The sequence below is a fragment of the Caretta caretta genome, chromosome 15 (genome assembly GCF_965140235.1).
Source record: "Caretta caretta isolate rCarCar2 chromosome 15, rCarCar1.hap1, whole genome shotgun sequence".
NCBI classification, from domain to species: domain Eukaryota; kingdom Metazoa; phylum Chordata; order Testudines; family Cheloniidae; genus Caretta; species Caretta caretta.
In genome coordinates this window covers 15,365,433-15,392,047 of record NC_134220.1, presented here as the reverse complement: position 1 = coordinate 15,392,047, position 26,615 = coordinate 15,365,433, and the positions used below count along the sequence as shown (strand labels likewise).

Genomic DNA, 26,615 nt, shown 5'->3' with positions numbered 1-26,615 from the left:
GTGAACACTTTCCCAAGATACAGCTATACCATGAAAAGCTTTAAACCCTGGCACTCTGGTAATAGTCTACTATATATAACTGTACTTTCCAGCCCTACTCTCCGGCAGGTTTTTAAATATAGACTCCACCTGGCCTAGTTTCTGATTACTTACACTTCTGTATTCAGAAAGTAGACCATGTGAGTGCAGTTTTAAAAGGCATGACTAAATCCAGGTCACAGCATTTATACTGTTAGCTGACTAAGTGTTCTACAGCAGGGTTGGAGGGCCATTTGCCAGTACAAACTACAGCCCTCCTTTCCCCTCCCTTATTTTTATTAGCGCAAACAGGGATTGTTTTGGATTCTAAACGTGTGAAATTGATTTAAATCACTTCTGGGAAAACAAGCTGGGTGGCCTGGGAAACATTTTAATACGGAATAACTGTAGCCCAGGTCTTGCAAACACTTACACATATGAGTAACTTTAAGCAGCTTTGGTAGTCCCATCTAATGCAATAAGAAAAGGAGGATTTGTGGCACCTTAGAGACTAACAAATTTATTTGAGCATAAGCTTTCATGAGCTACAGCTCACTTCATCGGATGCCTGTAGCTCACAAAAGCTTATGCTCAAATAAATTTGTTAGTCTCTAAGGTGCCACAAGTCCTCCTTTTCTTTTTGCGAATACAGACTAACACGGCTGCTACTCTGAAACCTGTCATTATGCAAGGCACTGCATTTAGCCGTATGGAGTGGAAATCTATCAGGAATGCATAAGATAAAGTGAGCTGTAGCTCACAAAAGCTTATGCTCAAATAAATTTGTTAGTCTCTAAGGTGCCACAAGTACTCCTTTTCTTTTTGTGGATACAGACTAACACAGCTGCTACTCTGAAACCTATCTAATGCAATGTTATTCATATGCATAGATGTTTGTAGGATCTTATTGTTTATAATGCTCCAAAGTGTTAACTCCCAGAGGAGAGCCAAATTCAGGTAGCATTTTTGCTTGTTGCCACAATAAATGTAGCATCTGATTATGTAAATGAACCCTTTTATCTGTCTCTGCCAATTGAGATACTAGCAGCTCTAATATAAAGGCTCAAGCCAGCTTTCTGTCAGAAATCTGATTTTAAACAACCTTGAGGCTGTGACCTTCTTAAAGTCCTTAGTAAATCCTGCACCAAAATTTTGACATCCCACAATGCCAGGTGCAGGAAATCCCTATTGTCTGAGTGACTCTCTCGTGTTTGGAGATTTTGAAGTTTAAGCTTTACTATGAATTTTGTGGCTTTTCAATGCTCTGGCTTTTGGGGAGAAAACTACAACATTCTTTCCTGGGTTCCATCCCAGCCCATGAAGTAACTGGCAAATATTTGCAACCTGAATTCCATAGTGAGGTTTTCAGCCTGAGAATGGGCAACAATATTGGTGAGGCACTTATCCATTTTGAAATTAGCTTTGGATTTAGAGGAGCCTTAAAGTAACTGGCCTCAAATTTATCAGATGCAGGCAAAGCTTAACTATGAATACAAATAAATGAGGGCTCTTCTCTCTCTCAGATATCTCCTTTCAGAATGACGCCACTTCTTAAGCATCCCATCCTGCACTGAAATGGTAGGAGTAAAAACCCTTCTGATGGGAATTAGTTTCTTTTTGTGCCACACTATGGATTTGTCTAAATGAATACTTAGGTCTTGGCTAGCTGAGGTGTGAATGTATCCTGCTGCAGACTGTGTGTCCGCAGCCATGCAATAAGAGCTCCGTAGTGCACTTTGATCTATTGTGGTTTGACACAGGAGTAGATCAAAGTACACTAGGGAACTATTAGTGAGCGTCAGCAGGGTTCACATGAAACTTCACGCACAGCAGATTCACACCCCAGCTTGCTGCAAACTAAGTATTTGTTCAGACAAGCCCGGTGATGGTGAAGTGTGTGTCATCCTAGACTTCACTTCACCACCACTTTGCTAGGCCTCCTTTGGAACACCATAGGTTGCCTTATGCTGTGGTTGGGCCCCTCAGCAGAAATTAGCTACTATAAAGCAAAACAAGAGACTGTAGAGTGTGGCAAACAGCAGCAAAAAAATAAAAATACCAACTCCCCCGCCAGCTTTCAACATCCGGATGTAGATCTTTGCCTTCCCACAGTGTCCCCTGTCTGGCTGTTCTCCAGCCACTCATATAGTCCCTGAGCCCCCATGCAAGGAATACCAGCATTCAGCCTTATTTGCTGCGGAGCTGTACTGCATGGCCTCCTGCCTCAGAAAACTTTGGGGGAAGTCTCTGTGCAGGTATTCAGCATCTGCAAAAGTCTGTAGTGAAGTGTTGCTCTTAGATGCGCATGGATCTGCACACATTCCTTAGTGTTGTAAGGATCAGTGAGCATGGGTGAAACCCCGCTGCAGAGAAGCAGGAGCTGTCAGTGGCGTCTCCGGGAAACTGCTATACCCTGCACTTTGAAAAGAGGAGCTGCTTCAGCCATCGGTAGTTCTGAGTATGGAAGTATTTAGACAGTCTCTGTCCCAGGCCATCCACAATGGGGACAGATGACTTGTGTTTTCCCCCAAGCACCTGCAGCCTTTGTGAGCCAAACAGCCAGCACATAATTAGTCCCATGCACAAGGCAGGGCTGCCCTGGGTAATGTTAACTTGCAGCGCCTTTGCAGTCAGAATTGTGCAGTGTTGAGATGGACAACTTGGCAAATATCAGGTTTCCCATCCCTCACAGCATTGCTTTGCAGATCCCACCCTCACTTTCACTGAATCTCTGGCTGGGATTATCCATTCCAAGGCCACAAGGGACTGTTGTGATCATCTAGTCTGACCTCCTGTCTAACACAGGCCATGGAACTTCCCCAAAATAATTCCTATAGGATATCTTTTAGAAAAACATCCAATCTTGATTTAAAAATTGTCAGTGATGGAGAGTCCACCACAACCCTTGGTAAAGCGTTCCAATGATTAATTATTGTCTGTGTTAAATATGTACACCTTATTTCCAGTCTGAATTTCTCTAGCTTCAACTTTCAGCCATCGGATCATGTTCTGTCTTTCTCTGCTAGACTGAAGAGCCCATTATTAAATATTTATTCCCCATGTAGGTACTTATACACTGTAATCACATCACCTCTTCGCCTTCTCTTTGTTAAACTAAATCAATGGAGCTCCTTGAGTCTGTCACTATAAGGCATTTTTTCTAATCCCTTAATCAGTCTCGTGGCTTTACTCTGAACCCTCTTCAATTTTTCAACATTGTTCTTGAACTGTGGACACCAGAACTGGACACAGTATTCCAACAGCGGTCACCCAGTGCCAAATACAGAGGTAAAATAACCTCCCTAGTCCTATGTGAGATTCCCCTGTTTGTGCATCCAAGGACTGCATTAGCCGTTTTGGCCACAATGTTGCCTTGGGAACCGATGGTCAGTTGATTATCTACTCCATCCCCCAAATCTTTTTCAGATTCACTGCTTGAGTCTCTCATCATGTATATAAGGCCTACATTCTTTGTTCCAAGATGTATACATTTACATTTAGATGTAATTAAACACAGACTGTTAGCTTGTGCCCATTTTAGTAACTGATCCAGATCACTCTCTATCCGTGACCTGGCCTCTTCATTATTTACCACGTTCCCAATTTTTGTGTCATCTGCAAACTTTATCAGTGATGATTTGATGTTTTCTTCCAAATCATTAATAAAAATGTTAACTAGTGTAGGTACAAGAATCATGATCCTTGCAGGACCCCACTAGAAATACACCTGTTTAATGATGATGATTTCCCATTTACAATTACATTTTGAGACCCACTAATTAGCCAGCTTTTAATGCATTTAATGTGTGCCATGTTAAATGTATATCTTTCTAGTTTTTTAATCAGAATGTCATATGGTATCAAAGTCAAATACCTTATATTAGTCTGTAAGTCTGTTACATCAACACTATTACCTTTCTCAACAAAACTTGTAGTCTTACAAAAAAGAAAAAGATCATGTTAGTTAGACGGGATCTGTTTTCTATAAACCCATGTTGATCAGCATTAATTATATTACCCTCCTTTATTTATTAATTGAGTCCCATGTCAGCTGCTCCATAATTTTGCCTGGGATTGAGGTCAGACTGACAGGCCTACAATTATTCTGGTCATCCCATTTACCCTTTTAAAGTACTGCACAACATTAGCTTTCCTCCAGTTTTCTGGAACTTCTCTGGTGTTCCAAGACTTATTGAATATCAGCCCGGACAGTCCAGTGAGCTCCTGAGCGAGCTCTTTAAAACTCTTGGATGCAAGTTTATTTCAACTCGTTGATTTAAAAATGTCTAACTTTAGTAGCTGCTGTTTAACATCCTTTGACATACTAGTAGAATGGAAATAATGCTATCATATGATATGACTACATCATCTGTTTTTCCCCTAAATACAGAACAAATATTTATTGAACACTTCTGCATTTTCAGCATTATTAATGATAATTCTATCATTTCCATCTAGTAATGGACCAATACCATTGTTAGGATTCTTTTTGTTCCTCATATGCTTAAAAAAACTGCTTATTGTCCTTAACTCTGCTGGCCATACATCTCTCCTTGTGTCCCTTTGCTTCCCTTATCAGTTTTCTAAAATTCCTAGTTTCTGATTATATTCATTACTGTCAACTTCCCCTTTCTTCCAGTTGTTGCATTTTTATAGCTGCTTTCACATTTCCTCTAAACCAGGTTGTTTTTTTTAATCAGTATAGCCTTCTTCCTCAATTGTGGGATTGTGGCTTTGGGGCATCTAGTAAAGTGTTCTTAAACAATTCCCAATTTTCATTTGTATTTTTCTGATTAAAGTCTTGGTTTGCACATGGGAAATTCCTTTGCATATGTGGGGTTTTATACCACTGTTGGGGTTGTGTTCAGGTTTTGTCTCACAACACTTAGCTTGTCAGTTTTCAGTGCTGCTTGGCTTACTTTGTACTGCTCTTCTTTGTTCCATAGCTCACAAGACACTAGTCTGCAGCCATGTTTGCAGGTTTTAAAAAGCTGAATAAATACAACCTCAAAGAAATAAGATGCTGGTCTAGTAGTCTGAAAAGAAATATATAACCTGAATGCCCCTGGGAGTCAACATATACAAAGTTTGAAACATCTTTTCCCCTTGTTAGGCCCCTCATTATATCCTGCTCTGAATCTTGGCTCCCAGTCTAATGTGGCACCTTCCATCATGCCCCAGCTGAAGACACCTTCACAGCCACAGTAGGTTATTGGGTGTTCTTGCAAAGTTATATTAAAAAAGCACAAAGAAGCCTGGCTTAAGACAGCCACCCAATGGGCCAACAAAACTTGGTTGCCTGATGTACACAGGACTTTCACTGAAGGTCAACTTAGTTCACACTGGAAAGCTTGGGGACGTTTTAAAGATACCTCTGAAGACAAGGCTTGCTTATTGGAAACGGCCCTGAGTGCAGGTTTCACTGTATCAATCACCCAGTGAGACATAAAAATATCTAAGGAACTGAGGTACACTTAAGGGGAATTCCCTGCCCCCTCTGCTGGTTCAGTGGGACCAGCTGTATGTTGCAGCAGGTGTGTGGGTGATCAGAACAAGGCCAGGATGTTGCATGACTTGAAAAAACAACTTTAATATCTTATTTCTCTTAGCTCGTTGTGGGACACTCGTAAAAAGATTTATTGATCACCCTGAATTGCAACTCCACCAGTATCACCAGCATTCCGTAGGAATGGAGACTTAGACCTGCTACAGTTATTTTATTGCCCTTCATAGATAGATTCCAACATCTTATCTTTGCTGGAGATAGAAGGGCCTTTTAAATGCTTTCCACAGTATTTTCTTCATTCTTTTGTCAGTTCAATGGTGACTGAACATCAGTGTCCCTTATCTCTTATGTGCTGCTTAAACCAAAACATTTGATGAAAAAAATGAAACATTGTGAAATGAAAGAAGTTGATAGTCTTCCCTACTCTCATTTGTTTTTATAGCTCAGATGTAGAATGTTGTTTGCACAAACTCTACCGCATCTGGGTACATTTAGAAGAAAAATTCGAACCAAACCACATGTAATTGCCCTCCATTTTCACTTCCTTTCCCATCAGTGCTAATTGCAAAACGTGTGTGTAAACAGTGACTTCATTCGGATCCTCCTGCTTGACATTCACCTAATCTGGAAGTATTTCTGCTGCTCCCTCCACACTCTCATCTGACTGCTAACTGCATCACCCTCACTTCCTCAGTGAGTTGTGACGACCCAACCATTGAATGAAGGGGGGGCTGCACAGTATAAGGCCTTGTCTGCCTGCGAGTTAGTGTACTCAGCCTCTGGAGCACCCTCTTGCATCAGGGTGCAATGCTGGAAGGGGCCCTTGTCTCCAGTGCCTCCTGGAAGCTGTCTGCCTCTCACCAGGTCTCTTGTGGCTCAGCCCTCTGGCCAAGTCATAAAGTTCAGTCCCCTTCTCGGGTAGCACAAGGTCCAACTGATAGTCCAAGCTAAATATCCAAATAATAATTCTTCTGCCCTCAGGCTCCATTGCAGTGTTTCTATGGGCCCTTCCTCAGGTCTCCCTCCCAGGAGCCTGACCTGCTCCTGCGGAGTTCTTCCTTCGTTACTTCTGGTCTGAGCAGGTTTTCCCTCACTGCCTGCCTGGCAGGTTCCCCTAGACATCTCCCTACTCTTGTCAGACCTAGCTCAGGACTTCCCACACAGGAGCCTAACCTACCCCCTGGGGCCCTTCTACGTAACTTTGTCCCTGGTTAAGCCCTAGCTCAGAGCTTCTACCCCCACAGGTGCTGGACCCTGCTCTGCAATCCACCCTCTCCCCACTGAACTCCTAGCTCTGTGTAAGTAGCAGTTCATGATTCCCTGCAGCTGGGATCACTAATGATCATTAAATGGCCACATCACTATCAGCCAGGGGCTAGCTACTATGTGACAGAGAAGGTTGAGCCTGGCTTGCCTTGAGGGCCCACCAGTGACCTTCCCCTAGATAGGGTTTATTGGGATAGCTATTCCAGCAAACCCTCCTACTGTAAGCGCAGCTTATACCAGCAAAAGTGTACTTTTACTGCTGTAGTTTATTTCATTCAGGTAATTGGTATCCGATTACTCCAACAAAAGAGTGCTTTTACCAGCATAGCTTATACAAGCGCCCCACATGAAGTTACCTATACGGCAAAAGGACTTCTTTTGCATCTGCTTGAGGGCTTTTGCATCTGCTTGAGGGCTTTTGCCAATATAAAAGTGTCCTAATAAAACTATACCCCTAACCAACATTACTATACCAACAAAAGTTTTTAATGTAGATCAGACCTAAGAAGCCTTGTCTCTGTATATAAGGCCTTGGAATCAGAAATAATGGGAAGAAAAACAAGAACAAGATGCATGACAATTAGATGTGTTCTTTGACCAGCTCTTGAAGTTTGTCAGAGGGAGTGTTTGTCAGAGTGACTAACTCTTATGCAACAAACTTTTTTGTGTAAATGTGTTAGATGGGGTGGGATCTGAGTTACTACAGAAAATTCTTTCCTGGGTATCTGACTGGTGAATCTTGCCCATATGCTCAGGGTTTAGCTGATGGCCATATTTGGGGTCGGGAAGGAATTTTCCTCCAGGGCAGATTGGAAGAGGCCCTGGAGGTTTTTCACCTTCCTCTGTAGCATGGGGCACGGGTCACTTGCTGGAGGATTCTCTGCTCCTTGAAGTCTTTAAACCATGATTTGAAGACTTCAATAGCTCAGACATAGGTGAGAGGTTTTTTGCAGGAGTGGGTTGGTGAGAGAGATTCTGTGGCCTGCGTTGTGCTGGAGGTCGGACTAGATGATCATAATGGTCCCTTCTGACCTTAGTATCTATGAATCTATTTGGCAAGCTGAAATCCGGAGGTGCTCTGCTGGCACAAGTTCTTGTAAGCATTGCATGGCATAGCATTGCTTTCCCTGGTGTCAGACACTGATATTTATGAACGTGACATCTGTATGCAGATATTTCTATCTTCATCATGTCACCACTTGTAATACAAGCTGACAAGCCCAGCCAGCTGGTGGTTTCCAAGGTAGGGATATAAACAGGATGCAAACAGAGATCCATTTACTTATAAAGGAAAAGAATAGAATTCACCCAGCAGCACTGCTATTCGATGACATGCAGCTTAAAGCAAGAGCTCTGTGTAAGGGCCTAGGAAGATCCCTTCAAGATTCCCAGCTAGGAGTTCAAAACAACTGAAGATACTGGTCTCAAAGAATGAATCCCAAGTTTTGCACTGGGCCCAGCATATGGCTGGTCAGGACTGTTCAGGAAGCTGATGGATCTGTTAACAACAAGTTTAATGCAGTTATGCATGAAGCTCCCAGTAACCAGAGATACTCAACTATATTCTGAACTCAGCATTTACTGTGATTGCGGTAGGTCAATTGTTTCAGCAGGAACATTTGCTTAGAGTACTCACACTGAGAAACAACAGATCCTTGAAAAGGAAACTATTCCAATGATTCATTTACCTGGTTTATTCCCCTCCCTTGTTTGCATTTCCCACAAGAGTGCATTCTCCTCTCTCTACTCCTGATTTGGATTGTGGTTTGAGAACACAGCCAGTGGGCTGGCTTTGACAGTTACCCTTCACTCAGGAGAAGCTGGATGCTGTCCCATTATTGAGTGCTGACAATATGCTCAGTGTGGTACAGAACACAAAACAGATTAGAAATCTTCCCCAAGCAGATTACAATCAAACAACTAAATCCTCCTTGCCTGATTCCTGTGGATAGCCCCATTGGTTATTTGTCATGGTGTGTGTCTGAGTTCACAGAAATTGTGTTTTTTTGGCTTTGTTTATCACAATTTAGTTAAACCCTGATGCTGCACAGCTGTTGCCTTTCTCTCTATTACTCAGAGATTATCAAGACAATCTTGTAAACATACAGTTGCAGGTCTCAGTCAACTGATCATAGAATTGTGATTGTTGCTTAACACCTTGGGTAAAATCGATTTAGAGACCAAGCCCTGGTCTACACGGGGGGTGGGTGGGGTGGGTTAGGGTTAGTTGGACAAGTTATTGTCTCTGTGTGTCAATCAGTGCAGTGAGGATAACAATCCCTCCCCTCCTTTGTAAAGAGCCGTGCAAGAGTACAGTATTGCTACTTTGTAGGTGTGAGACGTTATCTGCCTCAGGCTGGAAGCTTTCTTCTAAGGAAGGGTCAGGGTTCATAGAATCCTAGAGTATCAGGGTTGGAAGGGACCTCAGGAGGTCATCTAGTCCAACCCCCTGCTCAAAGCAGGACCAATCCCCAGTTTTTGCCCCGATCCCTAAATGGCCCCCTCAAGGATTGAACTCACAACCCTGGGTTTAGCAGGCCAATGCTCAAACCGGTTGTCCCTCCCTGTTCCTAATGGACGTGAGTCTTGGGGATCCTCCCCACATATCTCAGCTTTCACCATCCTCTTCCGTTTGTATAGCTCATCAGTGACTGGAGAGGTTCCTTTTCAGTGCTGAGAAGCACTGCAGCCTGTAGAAGTAATGCCCATTGGAGGCCGCTCCTATAAACTTCAGTGCCCACTGGGTCAGTGTTCCCTCCCTGGTGTTGTTCCCGCCATACACCTGTACCCCACTGACCTGGTGAAGCGTGCCTGGGGTCAGGAACAGAACCCTGTCTCCCTCGCGGCAGTGCAGATCGCTGCCAAAATGCTACTTTTGCTTGTGTTTTGCATCCAGTTTAATAAATGTGGGAGAGTATCTGTCCCCAGCGTTGGAATTATTAGGAACACCATCCACTGCAGAGCATCTGTTGCTGAATACATGCAGGGACTCAGCATTAAATGGCTTATGGTATCCCAAAGAAAACACACACAGGTAGGACAGGAAGATGACATGTTATCAATACCCCTCAGAGGACTATAGAGTTAGAGATCTACAAGAGCAGAGGGTCAGTCCCTTTGCCAGAGCAGAATATAGCTCCTCAATAGAGGACTTACCAGATGTTCAACTGATCTTAGCCAAAGTTTTGGAACATGCTCTGAAGTTACCTCAAAGCCTCCTTTTACCATGAAAATAAGCCCAGCTCTCTTAACCTTGTGACTTCAGCATATCTGCTGAGGGGAAGGGAAGCCAAGAAGCAACAGAGTTGGGAGCAGAATGTGCTCATGGATTCCCCACGATCCAGGGGACTGTCCTTTGTATTCCCTATGGATCCAGTGGCCTCTAGAGCAGTGGTTCTCAAAGCTGGTCCACCTCTTGTTCAGGGAAAGCCCCTGGCACGCCAGACCGGTTTGTTTACCTGCTGCGTCCGCAGGTTCAGCCCATCGTGGCTCCCACTGGCCGCGGTTCGCTGCTCCAGGCCAATGGGGGCTGCGGGAAGGGCGGCCAGCATGTCCCTTGGCCCGCACCGCTTCCCACAGCCCCCATTGGCCTGGAGCAGTGAACCATGGCCAGTGGGAGCCGCTATCGGCCGAACCTGTGGACGCGGCAGGTAAACAAACCAGTCTGGTGCACCAGGGGCTTTCCCTGAACAAGCGGCAGACCGGCTTTGAGAACCACTGCTCTAGAGCCGTTCTTCAGGCTTTCCCTCCCTGACAACTAGAAAACGCCCACATGGCAAACCATACAGAATATCCATTGTAAGTATTCCAGCCCCATTGAGTGCCCTGTCACGGGGAAAGATCAAACCCCATACGCATCGCTACACCAGGGAATGGTAACGAAGTTCCCAGGTAGGTTCAGCTGCATTGGTATTAACTGAATTGGTGCCCTTGTGGAGAAGGTTCTCTGGCTCCAGCAGCTGTTTTTAGCACCATGTCAGGTAAATGTGCTCAGAGCATGTGGCTGGAAACAGCTGCTGGAGCCGGAGCCCTGTCCACACTAAGGCACCCAATGTAGCTGACACAGTACTGCTGCCCCAAGTAGTTTAAAAGTGGGGCTTATGGAAGTCAGGACACACTGGGGAACCCAGGAGTGGGGCTGGCTGGGATGTGGAGTTTTGAAATAATAAGTTAACTTTTGCCAGCTTTGTTCTGGAATCCATCATGCCCGAGAGTTCCTACTGCCCTTTGCAGCACCTACGTGTAAAGGTCACATGAAAGGTGGGATTTAAATGGTTGCAAACCCGACCGTTTTAAGGTATGAAGGTGCAATGGCAAAGTCCCTCAAAGCGGCCACTCAGAGGCTGGTAGTGCTCTAACACGGCAGCCGTGTTGCAGCAGAGCTAGTGAGAAAGGCGCTATATTAGTCCTCCACCCCTTCCTGGGTCTACAGGAGACCCAGGAATAGCTCTGGGAGGCGTTTCAAAGCATAATTAGGCCAACACAGAAGCATTTCCAGAAGCAACAGAGAAACAAACAACATATCTGAGCACTTGTGGTTCCTATATTCATTGTAGGGGAAACCATAATAAACACTGAGCAAGAAAATGTAATTGCTATGCAAAGCATTTCAGTAAATTACATTTTAAGAGATCTGCTGGCTTTTGTTAATTTTTAATCCAGTTATTAAGACAGACCCTTGCTGTTATTTAAGTGTAGGCTTTGCATTTATCCTCTGCCAACTCTCTGCTGTTACCATCCTTCTCTAATAGAGAGAAGTGCTAATTCGTACAACACCATCCATGTTGTTCAGTCAGCAATTGTCCTTGTACATAAACAGAAGACCTGGGCACTGTCTGTGATCACAAATTCAGCCTGTTGAACTGAATTGCCCTTAAACGCTGGGGTTTCTTACCATACATTCGTAGCTTGCACTGTTACCATAATATCTACTGTATAGGTCTTATGTACTGTCTATAACTGGATTTTATCAAAGGGCATCTTAAAAATAAGCTGTCAGGCAAACCTGGAATATCCCGTAAACAACGTATTTTTAATGTAATAAACTCCATCTCTAGATGCATTGTCTATGAAAATACCAATGAACTGCTGTCAGAAGCAGGGTGATGAGGGCCAAATTCACTACAATGGAGTTACAGCAGGGCAGAGTTTGGCCCAAGATGTTTCATTGCTTCTGTTCCTGCCATTGTGTCGCACAGAATCAAAGACATTTGAGGTGGAAGGGACCTATTAGATTGTCTCCCAGCAGACAACACAGGAGTGATCCCTGGATAGGATCGACTCTTGTTCAGCATCTTGCTCTGCCTCGCTTTCCAGAGGAGCAGCAACTCTAAATTTCATGATGAAAAGAGACTCTGAAACCCCTCCACATAAATCCAGCTCCTTAACTAGGATTTCGCCCACTGGCTACAGGAAGGTGAAACTTAACCAGCCTTTTGTTCATATTCTAGGCATAACATTCCAATAGGTCTGCACGCCAACCTGTCCGAGGGCTCTCCTGTCAGCAAGGCACTCAAGAAGAACTCCTCCCTGCTCAACAAAGACGGATTCTTCCACGGAAAGATGGGATTCAGGACAGTTCTAGCAAAAGGTCTCCTGAAAATGTCAGAGGTGGGAGAAAAAGCAGCTGACGCTACCCAAACACTTTCTATTGACATAACTTTCCCTAGAATCATTTTGCTTTATTACTCATCCATAGATCATGTGGAAAGCTTCTCGAGGTCAGAGCTCAGGGTGAGCTCCAGAATTAACATGGCCTGTGTTGGAGACTATTGTCTTGTAGTTGGAGCAGGAGCCTGGCAGGCAGGCGCTCTGGGTTCTACTCCTAGATCTGCCTTGTGACTATAAGCAAGTCACAGCGCTTTTCTGTGTCTCGGTTTCCCCACATGCGGCTATGTTATAACCGCTTACCTAAGTGGATGGGGTTTTACAGGAATTATTGTTTATAAGGTGTCCTGAAATCATTGCATGGGAAATGCAATAGAAGCACTTATTAGGATTAATTTGCCTGAAGAAAAACCGTTTGCTTCTGATAGTTATCAACTTGAAGATTCAGAGTATGTTAAACCCATTGGGTTGGTGCAAGAGGTTTTCATCTGTGTTCCAACAGGATTTTGGTAGCAAGTCAGAGAAGTTTTGTGGCTTCAATCTTGTCCCCAGTGACTCTTCTAGAACACAAAGCCACCACACAATTTAACATCTCTGGGTGGATCTTCAGGAGAGGCCCAGGAGCGTAGTAACGTGTGCTAAGGTGCATGGGTGGGTCAGGGTAGGAATCACCCACACAAGGGCTGGCGAAAGCCAAGAGCCTTCACTTCCCTGTTGTTTGTGAAGAGCTGCGCATTCAGCCACGGATAACCACATTCAAGGAGAGGCTTCCCTGCGAAGGTTGCACAGACTGAAAGGTCGGCAGTGCCTGCTTCAAAGAGCATACAGAGATGTTGGGCTCAGATTGTCAGAGCTGAATGCCTATTTCCCATTCACTTTAATGGGAACTGGAAACCCAGCTCCCTTAGGTGGCTTTGACAATCTCACTCTCCATGTATAGCCCCGCGCACACAGACCATGCTCTAGGGGCCTGATCCTAGAAAGCTAATGGGAACCCAGGGCCCTTGGCAATTACAGAGTAGAGTCCAGGGTTGGCTTTGCTGACAGTTGAGGGTGCTCAGCACCTCCGAGGAGCAGGCCCTACAAGAGTAATAATGGACGGTGTCGTGGATGGGGCGGGGTGTACTCCAGTGAATACCTTGTACCAGACATCTCCTATTCTCTGCACTAGTGACAACTCTCCCTCTCTCTCCCCTCCCCCCCCCACCGCCTGCTGTCTTCATTATTTAGGTGAAACAGGAGCTAACGGCACAAGTTGACCTCTTTCGTGAATTGACAGGTCATGTCCCTCATCACATGGACGGACACCAGCATGTTCATGTTCTCCCAGGTAGGGTGGTGGTGATATTCCTCCCAGCCCCCCAGAATTAAGGATAATTCTGCTTTGAGGGAACACCCCCCACACCACCCCCACTCTCGATTTGCTGAATGATCCTTCACACAAAGGTATTTGGTCAGGAACTATTGCATGAAATGTCACCAGCCAGCACGAGAGGAAATGATCCTTCCTGTGCCTGAATCAGCTGCCATTTAACTTCCCTTTCGCTGCCTCTAACATTGAGGATCTTCACGGTCCTAGAATGGCAGCTTCCCTTCCAGGGTTGACAGTTCAGAGCAGGGTTTTCCTCTACTAATTCCCTGCCCCTGTCACAGTTGGAGTCAAGCGGGGTACGGGCAGCTGACTGGCCATTCTGAAAGTCAGAGCGTTAAAATGCTGTTGGGGGAGGTTTTTGTTCTTAAAATTGTTTTAATTTTGTCAATAACTGGGTGTTTCTTTCCCCCGCATTTTATTAGCATCAGACATTTGAGATGATTGTGCTTAAAGGCATCATGACATGAGAAGAAGAGACCCTTTAATCCTTTGGGGGGAGGGATGGGGCAGGATGTACAGAAATACAAATGGCAGTTAGGCGACTGACTACATTTTGTGCCTTTGAACATGTTCCCTTCTGCCCCCGGATATCTGTGCTGGGCTCTCCTTAAATGGCAAGGCTCTCTGGCCTCTGCTATGCAGGAGATCTGACTAGCTGATCATGAGGGTCCCTTCTGGCCTTAAATGCTCTGAATCTATGAATCATTCTGACTCCCTGCCCAAACCAGCAGTTGTTTTGCTGCCATTCACTGCAGCTTTCTGATCTCCGCAGCACATTTCTTATAATTAAGTAGCAGGAATTGCACACAATACATTTAGGGCTCCTACGTTTCTCCCTCTCTGCTGGGCACAGAGGGGAGCAAGCGGGTGGAGAAGGATCGGGGAGAGATTTGTGGGTGGGAGGAAGGAAGCTTGCTATACCATCCTATGCCCCTTCCTGTCACATACATGCAGTGCAGAGGTCTGTGTTCAAAGAGGCAGGTGGTCAGTCCAGTCAGAAAGGAGTCGGGAAGACATTTTATGCTGCATGTTTCCCAGACACGTCTGGATAATAGATGCTGAAAACACCCAGGGAAATTCAAGCTTCTGAGCGGAGGGTGGAGATTTCCCTGGCTTCCCTTCCAACAGAACAACTCAAATGCTGCCTGTTAATACTTAATTATAATAACAAAGAGCAATAAAGATAAGATTTAATTATAATAGGAAGAACTGATCAAATTACGCTTCCAAGCGGCCCAGGCCTGGTGAGAGAAGTGGTTGTACTGATCACACTATCGTAGGAAGATTTTGTGCAGCAGTAGGAGGTGCCAAAGCTCCTGAAGTGCTAACACCCGAGCTTCGCATGCAAACACCCAGAAGTATATCATGCACTTTGGGAGGTTTCAGCCAAGCTGTTTATCCACCATAGCTGTGGTGCTGGCCTCAGGGAGCAGTAAATGGAGTATAGCTGCTGACAAGACTGGAGAGGTTTCCGCTTCTGCCAGTCTCCCAGGACAACAGTAATTGATCAGCTGAGCCTCACTTTAAGGTGTACATTGGGAGATCTGGCAGTGGGCCACAGAGCTGCTATTTCTAGGATGAGGAATTTGAAGCCCCAGCTTCAGAGCAGTTCAGGCCCCACTCTTCCAGCAAGTCTCTGAGAATCACAGGGCCTGACTGGAGTCACCTTTCACCCGTCAGCAGAGATTCAGATAGAGACAGAGCCTCAGATAGAGACAGAGCCTCATTCTAGGTCAATCAGCTCATTGCAGCAAGAGAAAACTTCACTGGAAGCTGGTGATTTTAGAGCAACTCGGTGAAATTGACACATAAAGGTGCACTCAGAGCCAACTTCTATTACCAGGGTCATGATGTATGTGAGTCACAGTAGCTCAGGATGGATACATCCTGAAGAGCCTACACTGCAAAATCCCATGTTAGCAGATCATATTAAAGCTGATGATGTCTTCAAGTACAAACAGCCCCTAATGCCAATAATGCTTTGTATTTGTGGAGCACTTTCCATCCAGAGATCTCAGTGTGCTTTATGAAGGTGGGGGAGTAGCTTTGTTTCCATTTTACAAATGGGATCAGTGGGGCACAGCCAGTGCACTGGAACCCTTTTAATAGTGGGGATGCTGAAAGCCAGTCCCTTTACCCCTGTCCGGGCCTCCCTCCGCCCTGCAGCTAGGACCGGGAGCAGTGCCATGTCTCTGGGAGTGGGAGACCCAGACAGGGGTAAAAGTCTGGGAGTGGGCATGGGGCCAGGAGCAGAGCCCTGGGCACAGGGCCTACAGCTGGCACCCCGTGTGCAGGGCCAGTAGCAGAGCTCCGGCTGTGGAGTAATTTTACCAGGTGCTGATGGGATTCTTTGGACACTGTGCTTTGTGGGTGGGAGGGAGGTAAAGGGAGAGGGTCTTGGGACGCCCCACAGGTGAAGACCCTTTAAGGGGGAGAAAGGCTATGTGGAATTATATTTTTCAATTGAAAGGAAAAGGGGAGCTGATTTCCTAGTTACCTAATTTCTACCTGTAAATTCTCTCTGGCTTTTCTTGTAGAGGTTAGACGTGTGTTTGCCCAGGTGTTAGAAGAGTATGGGATCAAGTATACACGTGTGCCAATAGAACCAGGCCTTCACAGCTGTGCATGGATAGAGCCACCTCTAATGGACTTTTATCTGGGAGTGGAAAAAGATTCCCTTGACACAGTAGATGTGTTTACAAGACATGGAATAAGGTAAGACAGACACACCCATCACATATATACATTAAAGAACTCAGATTTTACCAGGTCTTGATGTTCTTCATCTTCCCACGCAGAACATTACAGAAAGAGAGAGCAGGCCTTCTCCTACCTCAAAGGGACAGTTTCTGTCATGGTTTGTGTGTCCTTTGGACTCAAGGGCACAGAGATAAACACTAGGTTAACTTATAGGAAACACCATCTTGAATCAGGTAATTGGCCTGCAGCTGCTGCTGATTTATAGCCTCCCACAGCACCAAGTGGTGGTAGACATGCGGCACTGCAGTCTCCCACTGAGACATGAGGGAAAGTGTAAATACCAACTTCTGTTTGCAGTGCTGTAGCCATGTCAGTCCCAGGATAGGAGAGAGACAAGGTGGGTGAGGTCATATCTTTCATTGGACTAGCCCTCTGTTGATGAGAGAAACAAGCTTTCAGCTTCAGGACCTGAAGAAGAGCTCTGTGTGACCTCTCTCTCACCAACAGAGGTTGATCCAATAAAAGATATGACCTCACCCCCCTTGTCTCTCTGACTTCTGTTTGTTCATGTCTGTTTTACTTCCACTTCTCCATCTAGGCTCCTGTTGGCCAAAGGGGCAAACTGTGATAAAACAAACACATGCAAAAAAAACTATAGCAGAGAGGTGGAGGGAGACAAAATGGCTGAAGCCAAAGGGAAGCAGAGCAAGACCCATGAAACTGATCTCTAGCATCTGTGCAGGCCGTTCAAACCAGACTTCTTAAAGTGCTCCAGCCATGACTTTGTATAATTGGTATGACCCTATGTTTATTGTGTAGTAATGGTGGTTTTGTCAAATTTCATCAGTTTACAATTAAAAAGACTGAGTTGCTGTCAGTCCTGCAAACTCAGCCTGAAATCTGAAAGTCACATTGGGGTCTTGCCTGCTTATGCACCATTCGCAGTAATACAGATTAAAGCAGCCACTCACACGACATTCTGGTGCTTCCGGGAGCAGCGTGGGCCCACCCCTGCTGGCATGACCTCATGCGTCCAGTGCGTGAGGTCACACCACACAGAGGAGGCTCCATCTTTAAGAGCTTGCTGCCCTGGCCCCATCAGCATAATCTTGTACAAATGGTGCATTCAAGGTCATGCCACACAGGGGTGCTATTTTTAAGAGCTGGAGGGGGCGGAGCAGAATCCCTCAGCCAATACCGAACAAAACCTCATCCAGTTTTGTCCCAGTACCAGACAGGGGACAAACCTTTGAAAAAGAGGACTGTCCAGTTTAACACCAGACAAGTGGCCTTCCTAGGCCAAGTTCTGTCCTCAGTTATACCTGGGAACTTTATTGTATTCTAATTCTGCACTCCCTTACACACATCGAACCCGTTTGGGATTGCACAGGTGAAACAAGAGTTTGGCCCTGCAGCTGGAACATAGTCAACAATTCTGTTGCGAATGCACAAGAATGCATTGCCTCTGGCTCCCTGCCTCTTGGGTTTGTTGGCTCTTCAGTACTAACTGTAGTAAAACCCTGTAATTTTGTCCCTAAAGTAAGCAAGCATGTCTCTGCTGTGCACGGGGGGCAGATCTGTTAGCAAGGTTTCCCATTTTAGAGTCAAATTTAAGCTATTAGAGGTAACTATAACCTGAAACTATGATTTACTCATTTTAAAAAAATGAAACTTTCAATAAAAACACACTATTTTCATGTCTAGTAGTAAACAATATCCTGCATGGTCACCACCCTTCCTCCCCACATTCTAAGGTGGGTCTACAGCCACAGGGCCCCAGCAAGAGCCGTACCATGACACATTTAAACATTCTCCAACCAAAACAGTGGGACTAGGGTTGACTTCATCGGGGCTCTCTGTGGGAGCAGGGTCCTCCCACACCGAACAGCCTGCAGGAATGGAGCCTTTGTTCAAAAACTGCTGTGTAAAATGCCGGTGCTCTGTGTTGGCGTATGCTAATAATGAAAGGAGGAGTTATCCTGTTCAGTGGTAGTTGTATTTGATTTTATTTTGTATTAAATATTTACACTAACAAAAGATCATGTGAAATTAACTTTTTTTTGAGAGTCTAAGGCTACAGCTAAGTTTCATGCCTTTTGTTCATATTAATTTTTGTATCCTCCCCCCAACAGGTGGGCTGACATTTATATCGGTTTGAGCACCATGGGCAAAAGCATGTCTGTCAGCAACATTCAGAGCGCCATTGATACTGCCGTGGCGGCTTCTGCCACCAAGGAAAACTCTCTGATGACTCAATTTTCACCTCAACATCAGCAAAGCAGAACAGTCACAATTGAACTGATGGTACATCCAGGGTACCCCACTATTCCACCTGTTGGCGGCTGTGGAGAAGGACCGGATGATTTTTCACAGTCATGGGAACGCTTGCATGAACTCCAAACATTAATGAATCCAGAGTTGCAAAGCTATTACAAAACAAGGAACATTCAACTTTGTGCATTTAAAGATCTTTAAGCAAGAGAAGCTAAATATAGCTTGTGGCGGGGGGGTGGGGGATCTGTCGCTGATCGTATACCTCTCGTTAACGCAGAAGGGAACTGTGAATGGACTGGCAGCAGCCTATATTTACACTAATTTGAAATACCTGGACTCTCCAAAGCACCTAGCAGCAATATCCCAGCCTGTATCTCTCTCATTGTCATCAGAGTTGTAAAACACCCCAGCTGATTGGAAAGCGATGGATTTCCTGTGTGTAACATATTCACGCTCCACCCCAAAATTTAACTTGAAAGCCAAGGCCCAACTGACAGACTAACAATTAATCAGTTCCTGCAGATGCTGCAATAGCAGATCCACACACGGCTGACAATCACACATCAACTTTTGGAAGATTTTGTGTGTATGAGGTGGCAGCGATTAGTTGCAAAAAGATACATAGCCCAGACTCAGCTGGCCCGGGGAGGCTGATTTTTTGTCAGCCTAGTAGCTTTGAGCATTCCCCTTTTTAAAGTAGTTAAATAGTCAGAAATTACTGTATTTTTCTTTCATTTTTTTACTGTTGCAGCTTTACTCATGCCTACAGAAAAGGAATGGTCACTGCAGGCCTTTTTTTTTTTTTTCACTAAAAGTAATCAACTCATGCTATTAGCCTTCTGCTGCCTTCAATCATACTCCACACAAGTAGCTGGATGCAGAGTTACTGTTCTATTTAAGTAGGCTCTAGGCATTACGCAGTCGAAAGAAAGTCATTTTAATGACAGCACTTCCAGACAGGCTTTTTAGATGACTTTACAAGAACAGGTTTCAGAGGAACAGCCGTGTTAGTCTGTATTCGCAAAAAGAAAAGGAGTACTTGTGGCACCTTAGAGACTAACCAATTTATTTGAGCATGAGCTTTCGTGAGCTACAGCTCACTTCATCACTCTGTATCTGTACAAGTTTTTTCATGCAGTTGATAGATTTCCACTCCATACGGCTAAATGCAGTGCCTTGCATAATGACAGGTTTCAGAGGAACAGCCGTGTTAGTTTGTATTCGCAAAAAGAAAAGGAGTACTTGTGGCACCTTAGAGGCTAACCAATTTATTTGAGCATGAGCTTTCGTGAGCTACGAAGGTGCCACAAGTACTCCTTTTCTTTTTGCGAATACAGACTAACACGGCTGTTCCTCTGAAACCTGTCATTATGCAAGGCACTGCATTTAGCCGTATGGAGTGGAAATCTATCAACTGCATGAAAAAACTTGTACAGATACAGTGATGAAGTGAGCTGTAGCTCACGAAAGCTCATGCTCAAATAAATTGGTTAGTCTCTAAGGTGCCACAAGTACTCCTTTTCTTTTTACAAGAACAGCAACCATTGATCCATTAGATAGTTCATGAAGAATGTTACCTGTAAAAATCCTACCATCGCCTGTCAATACAGCATACTCTTCCCTTTCATGAGCTAGTTCCTGTGATGGCCACTTACTGTAAACATGAAGATAGTCTACGGTCTAGAGGGAGTAATGACAATGAGAAGGGCAAAACAAAACTCTGATTATCATCAGTGCTTTCTAATTTCTCCAGTTCCTGGCACCATTTGCTACAGTTCTACTACAGGTCAGTTTTCATTCATCTAGTACGTTCTGAAAAATCCTCCTTGAGGTATGTTTCAGAGTAACAGCCGTGTTAGTCTGTATTCGCAAAAAGAAAAGGAGGACTTGTGGCACCTTAGAGTCTAACAAATTTATTTGAGCATAAGCTTTCGTGAGCTACATGCATCCGACGAAGTGAGCTGTAGCTCACGAAAGCTTATGCTCAAATAAATTGGTTAGTCTCTGGTGCCACAAGTCCTCCTTTTCTCCTTGAGGTATGAGATTTTTCTAAGCTTAGTGAATCCAAAGTGTAGTTTAATGTGTCAGTGTTGTTCCGCCATCTTGGATTTATAAAGAGATGGAAAAATGCACTTCATCCCAGCCTGACCAGAATTTTTCCCTTTAGACAACGCAAACCTCATTTTAGCACAATGCGTTTATTTTTATAAAGTCTTAACTGTTTGAAGCATAAACTGTAGAAAAATCAAAGTCTACAACTGCCCAGTCATACCAGGGCTGTGTGCTCAGAGGCCATAATTTTTTCCCATGATTAACAGGACCTAGTTGGCCTTGGGTTCCTAACCAACTGGGAACTTTCTTTGTGTAAGGGGAAAAAACCCAAACAAAACTAACATTAATGCACTATTAAGATTGCTATATCAAGCACCTTTCAGGGCAATTCCATAAATTTAGATTATACCACAATATTAATTCCAGATTTACAATCTGCATTGTAATATGTACATGATGTACAATGTGGGTGAGGCAAAATTACAAAAGAAACCAATTTCTGGAAGTGCTCGATATGTCAAACAACTTTACATTAATACCAGTCTTTACATTTAGTGGTAAAGTTTCCAGGTTACTGATTGTGATAAAGTAGAATAAAAGAACAAGGAATGGAAGCGTTGCACTCAGCCATGAAAGAATGAGATTGTAAAAGTGCTGTTAGAAGTATGAGTGCCACCTAGTGTTTGATTATATGGTTTTCATGTGCAGTAATATGCCTGGAGGCACTGTGGATCATCGAATACGGGATCGCAGATTTTTACACATTACCTTATTACATAATTTTTAACCTTTGATTTATTCTCATGAGTACTTACTATGAATTTTCTTTGATCACACAATCATCAGAACATCTTCTCTTTTCTACTGTTTGTGCTCATTTTCTGCTGCCTTCACCTGCACTGAACACTGTGAAATCAGCGTGAGTGGCCTTAACCGATTCAGTTCTGTACTGTGAATATTAGATAATTTTGTAAATGTCCATCTTTTTAAATAAATAGGACAAAAACAGGATTTTAACAGTCAAATGAATTGAAAGCACTTTCAGGTGGAAGTGTGAGTAAAGAACTCCTCATTTTAAGTACATGGACTTTTAGCTGAACTATTTTTATGTAAATAGGGAAATGATAAAGTGCTCTGGGAGAGTCTTGAGAGATATGAAGTTCACAAGAAGAATACTCAACAAACCAATGATAAGCTTTCCCTGTATACAGATATTTTCAAAATTCAGTCTGTCTAAAAATAAATCATGCCACAAAGCCTTTGAGAGCCTTTTTATTACAGAGAGCAGAATGGAATTGCAGAAAGCCTACACCAATACTCTTGGGTGTATCGTTTCACCAGGATGCTGTAGTTTGGGGTTTTAAACTGGATGTTTAGAACTGAGCATGGCTTAGAGAACCAGATAGGACAAGAGCTTGAATTCCTGAGTTAACACAGGACTGGCTTAGTACTCTTCATTTTCTACTCCCACTTCAACCATACATTACACATACTTATTTGGTCTGTATCTTTTGCAAAGAGAGTCACCTATAAGTAAAAGCTACTACTTGTGTTTCACATCTTGTGGTTTGGGTACTGGACTATAAAGAAAGCAAGAAGAGAACTGAGATTAATATTTTCTTCCACCTAACCCCTACACATAAAATTAGATAATAGGCACGACCTTGCTATAGGCTGATGTGAATTTGAACTGCAGTTCCTGGAATTATCCAACCTCTTCAGTTCCCTTTCAGTGGTATCTAATGGCACCAATTCACATGTATGCAGCATTTATCCTGAGAGGTTTACAATCAGAAGGTATATTCACTTTTATATAGAAACAAGAGTGACAAACAGGTGCTACAGTTTTTATAAATATGAAAGGATAATTTGGGCAATGGCAAGTTTCCATGCTAACAGACGTGATCAAGAGGAGAGAAAAAACAGTGGGCCATTTAGGTATCTGTTGCAGAAGTTACACACACTTCAGTTTGACAGATAATTTGGCTTTTTTTTTTTTTTTATTATGAATCAGTGAGCGTGAATGAAACAAAATCAGTATGAACTTTCTGCAAATGAAGACACAAAGATGAGAAAATTTGGTAATAGACAGTGCTCTCACCAAGCCTGAAAACACTTAGGAAATGCAAGTTTCCTTAAATAAGGTGACCACGGTTTAACTTTATTTACCTGCCAAAGAATCTGTCTAAGAATACTTAAACATGAAAGTTCTTAAGGTCCCTCACTTTTAAAATGTTTTACTTTTCAACAAAGGTACTGGGCTGTCATTCTTTATGCTAAATTCTGAATCAAAGCTGGATCTAGATAAAAAGGGCTGGGCAGAAAAGACCGGAAACATACAAGACATTAAAACCTAAAGGGTCTCTACTGCTCCCTAGACACACAAAAGTCCTGAAACATTGCAAAGACAGAGGCTGTACTAATGCTGATCGTAGGAGTACAAATAACCATCTGGGTGTGAAGAATTTACTAATACAGCTTCCTGCACATCAAAATGATATGCACTCCTAATTTCTGGAAATCAACCTGCTTGTTCAATAAGATATCAAAATTCTAATGATTGGGAAGAGAAGGCGGTTTGTGTGGCTATGACCTCACTTTAGATTTAGGGGGAAAAAACAGGTAGTTAAAAAATATGAAAAACAGATTATAAAGGGTACTGAGTCCTGAACAGTCCTTTTTTCTGAGCAGGCATGCCTTGGATTGAAGGGAAAATAACTTATTCAGGTAAAAATAAGATAGGAGGGAGTGTTACTTTAAATACTCATTGAATCATCTAACTCAAGCATAGTATATTATTTCTTACAGATATTTATGAACAGTACTAGTGAAATGTATTCTAGTTATTAGTTTATTGCTTAATGCTATTCTCATACCATTTTCAAAAAAAGAATCATACAATAATTGGGGGGGGAGGGGTTTGCCATCCCAAAAAATACAGATGGTTTCATAATACATTTTGATGGAAAGATGTACTCAAATGATTAGCCGTGGTGTCAGATTTAGCTTTTAATTTCAAAATTAACATTTCCAAAAAGTATTGATTTTTAATTCAAACACAGTTTGTTACTTTGGTACCTATTGGTCCCCAATTTCTGAAACTCTTCTAAAGTGGTTGAAATGCTGTTCTGTGCAATTTTTTCCTAGCTAGTCTGCATAGATATTAAGAATTAAAGTGAAAGAACTTCATAATCACATTCCACTATTCATTTGCGACAGAATTTTTTTTTTTTCAGTTTTCCGAAACCAGCACATAAGTCATATTTTAATTCAATCACGCACACAAAACTTGGGTTTCCCCATTTAATAAACATTATTGTGGTAACATCAGCCAGATTTACATAAGACCTAGGCTTTGTTTCTGATTGTTTTTGTGGGGGGGTTGTTTTTGTTTATTATGTTACAAACTGAAGTTAAGGGGAACTTGCAACCTAAGTTCCACAAAGAACAGTGCAACATCTGAAGAGAAAAGTAAACAGAACTACCAAACATTCAACCATTTTCTGTCAGGACAGGAATATATGTTTTCTAAGACATCAGTTTGGGGGAAGAAAATTAAATGAAAAATTAAATGAACGCAAGATAGTGGGAACTGCAAGGGAAAATAAGAAATAGCCACAACCTTTTGAATTTTAAGGGCAGAATATAAGTAAGATATTTTTGATAAATTCTGACAAGAAAAAGAAACAGCATCCTTTAAAGTATACTGAAGCAGTGATTTTTAAACAAAGAAAGCAGAACTAGAACATCTTAAATGTTTAATCCTTTCTTTACAGGTTACCTAGACCACTTTTGATTAAGAAAACTGTAGAAAGTTAGTAACAGCCACAAGTTAACACCAAAAGGTGGCACTTGTCAATTTTCCATAGAGTCCTGCTTTGTGGTGTGTCTGAAATGCACTGCTCCGGATCTTCTAACACACATTGCTGACATCAATTGTGTCAGATTTTAGTCCACTGGTCGCTTTTCACCATATTTCTTTGTAAACTCTTCAGCGTTCTTACAGAATTTTTTACGGTCCTTAGAGTATTCTTCAGCTAGGTCAGCCCGAAGGGGGTGCTCGGGCTGTGGGTCATTCACCAGTGCTATGAGGGACTGGATTACTGTCAAAAGAAGTACAAGTACTGTCAGTGACTTGAACATTTAATTTTTAAATAGCCAAAATGTAAGAGTGATGCACTAAAAATAAGAGTTTAAATGGTGTTAAAGAATGTCCCTATAAATCTGTATGCTTTCCAAAGACAGACCAATACATTGTATGAACAAGTACATAGCAACCGCACGCAGTTCAAAATTTTAGGTTGGTAGTGATTCTGAATTCATAATTCATCTCAAGAAGGGAAAAACTGGAAGTTGACACTAGAAAACTAATAGACAAATCCCATACAGCTCAAACTGCATTCCAGATTTTCTGGCTAAGTAACTGGCGCGACTGATGAAACATATTTTATCTAGCTGTATATGGAAGAAACTACCATTGTTACAAACAACTGGTCTAAAATGAATACAATAAATTGGATATTCTCTCATTTCCTGAAACAATTTCTACCATTACTCCAACATGAACTGCCAAATATACCTGCTGGTGAAGATATACTGGATGAACAAACTGGTAATACTTCAGGGTGATTCTCACCCCAATATTCATGACCATGCTCTAAAAACGTCAATGTTCTTCATGAGAAATGTCTGTCTTAACCACATTAACCTAAACTAGACTCAGCACTCAAATTATGGACTTGGCAAACTGCTGTGAAATCTAAAGCAACTTTGTTTTTTATGTTCCTTTGGCCATTAGGAACTAATTAGCTAAACTGACAGGCTGCAGCAATCACAAATTCTCATACTGTACTACACGGTGTGCAGTCATTGAAAGGAATATGCACAAATGGAAGCTAGGTTATCTGCGATAAGTATCTTAGATCTACAGAAAATAGGTGTGTAGAAAAAAACAGGAGTTCACTGTCTGACGTTCATTCATCATACCCCAATCCAGTCAGATTTCAGGGTCTCAAACAATATACAGCATTGCTCCCCTGCTTTTCAGGCAACTATGCCAAAACTTTATTAACTTAATATTTTCCACACTGGTAACCAGCTGTCATATGGAATGGAAAGCAGCTCTCTGGAATGTTCGGGTATAAAAATCATTTAAAGGAAGTTTCCCTCCCTCAACACCACAGTTGCTTGATAAATATAGTACTTGTAGAAGAGGGAAGTCTCTACTATAGTCTCTACTACAGCACTGAAATGCGCTACAGACTTTTGTAACATGTTGCAAAGTCTGTAGCAAAATTCAAGGGGCATGGTTAACGCACAGTTCAGTCTCATTAATGCTATAAAGATGAACCATATTATAATCTTGTGGGAGGATAACTGTTTGGACATGTTTTTGAGAGTTTGGAATGGCCTCAAATCAGGCTACAAATTACTGTTCTCCTGCAGGCATATCATCTTCCTTCTCCATACTTCCCAACTTTAAATGCACTCATATTTCCCCATGCTCAACTCCACAACAGTGTCTCAGCAGATGAGGATTTGGACTCTGTTCATCACTCGGGCATTTATCACATCATTTCAGAGTTCACCAAAATGGTAACTAGAATACTACATTCAGGTGCTTCTGCCAGAGGGTCTAATGTATTGCATTCACATCACTCACCCATCTGGGAGCGAGGAACATAGCTCGAGACCAAAACTTGGATCCCAGTAGGATAACCTATTCCTCTACTTCTAAGGTAGGGGCTGGCTTACATGTGCTTATCTTAAACTAGAGTTGTTTAAATAAAGTAGTGAAATCAGCCAATATCAACACAATTG

General features: G+C 43.0%; 2 protein-coding genes across 3 annotated transcripts in view; one reads left to right on the top strand and one right to left on the bottom strand.

The window, feature by feature from the left end:
• YDJC (YdjC chitooligosaccharide deacetylase homolog) overlaps nt 1–22,056 on the top strand; it is a 26,717-nt gene extending 4,661 nt beyond the window's left edge. For both annotated transcript variants that reach the window (XM_048821353.2, XM_048821354.2), the window contains exons 3-6: nt 12,241–12,400; nt 13,628–13,727; nt 16,307–16,484; nt 18,602–22,056. In XM_048821353.2, coding sequence (XP_048677310.2) covers nt 12,241–12,400; nt 13,628–13,727; nt 16,307–16,484; nt 18,602–18,944 — 781 coding nt within the window. In that variant the 3' untranslated portion in view covers nt 18,945–22,056. The remainder of the gene's footprint in view (nt 1–12,240; nt 12,401–13,627; nt 13,728–16,306; nt 16,485–18,601) is intronic.
• UBE2L3 (ubiquitin conjugating enzyme E2 L3) overlaps nt 22,052–26,615 on the bottom strand; it is a 22,416-nt gene continuing 17,852 nt past the window's right edge. Inside the window, exon 4 of the mRNA XM_048821352.2 lies at nt 22,052–24,898. Within this exon, the coding sequence (XP_048677309.1) occupies nt 24,744–24,898 (155 nt within the window). The 3' untranslated portion in view covers nt 22,052–24,743. The remainder of the gene's footprint in view (nt 24,899–26,615) is intronic.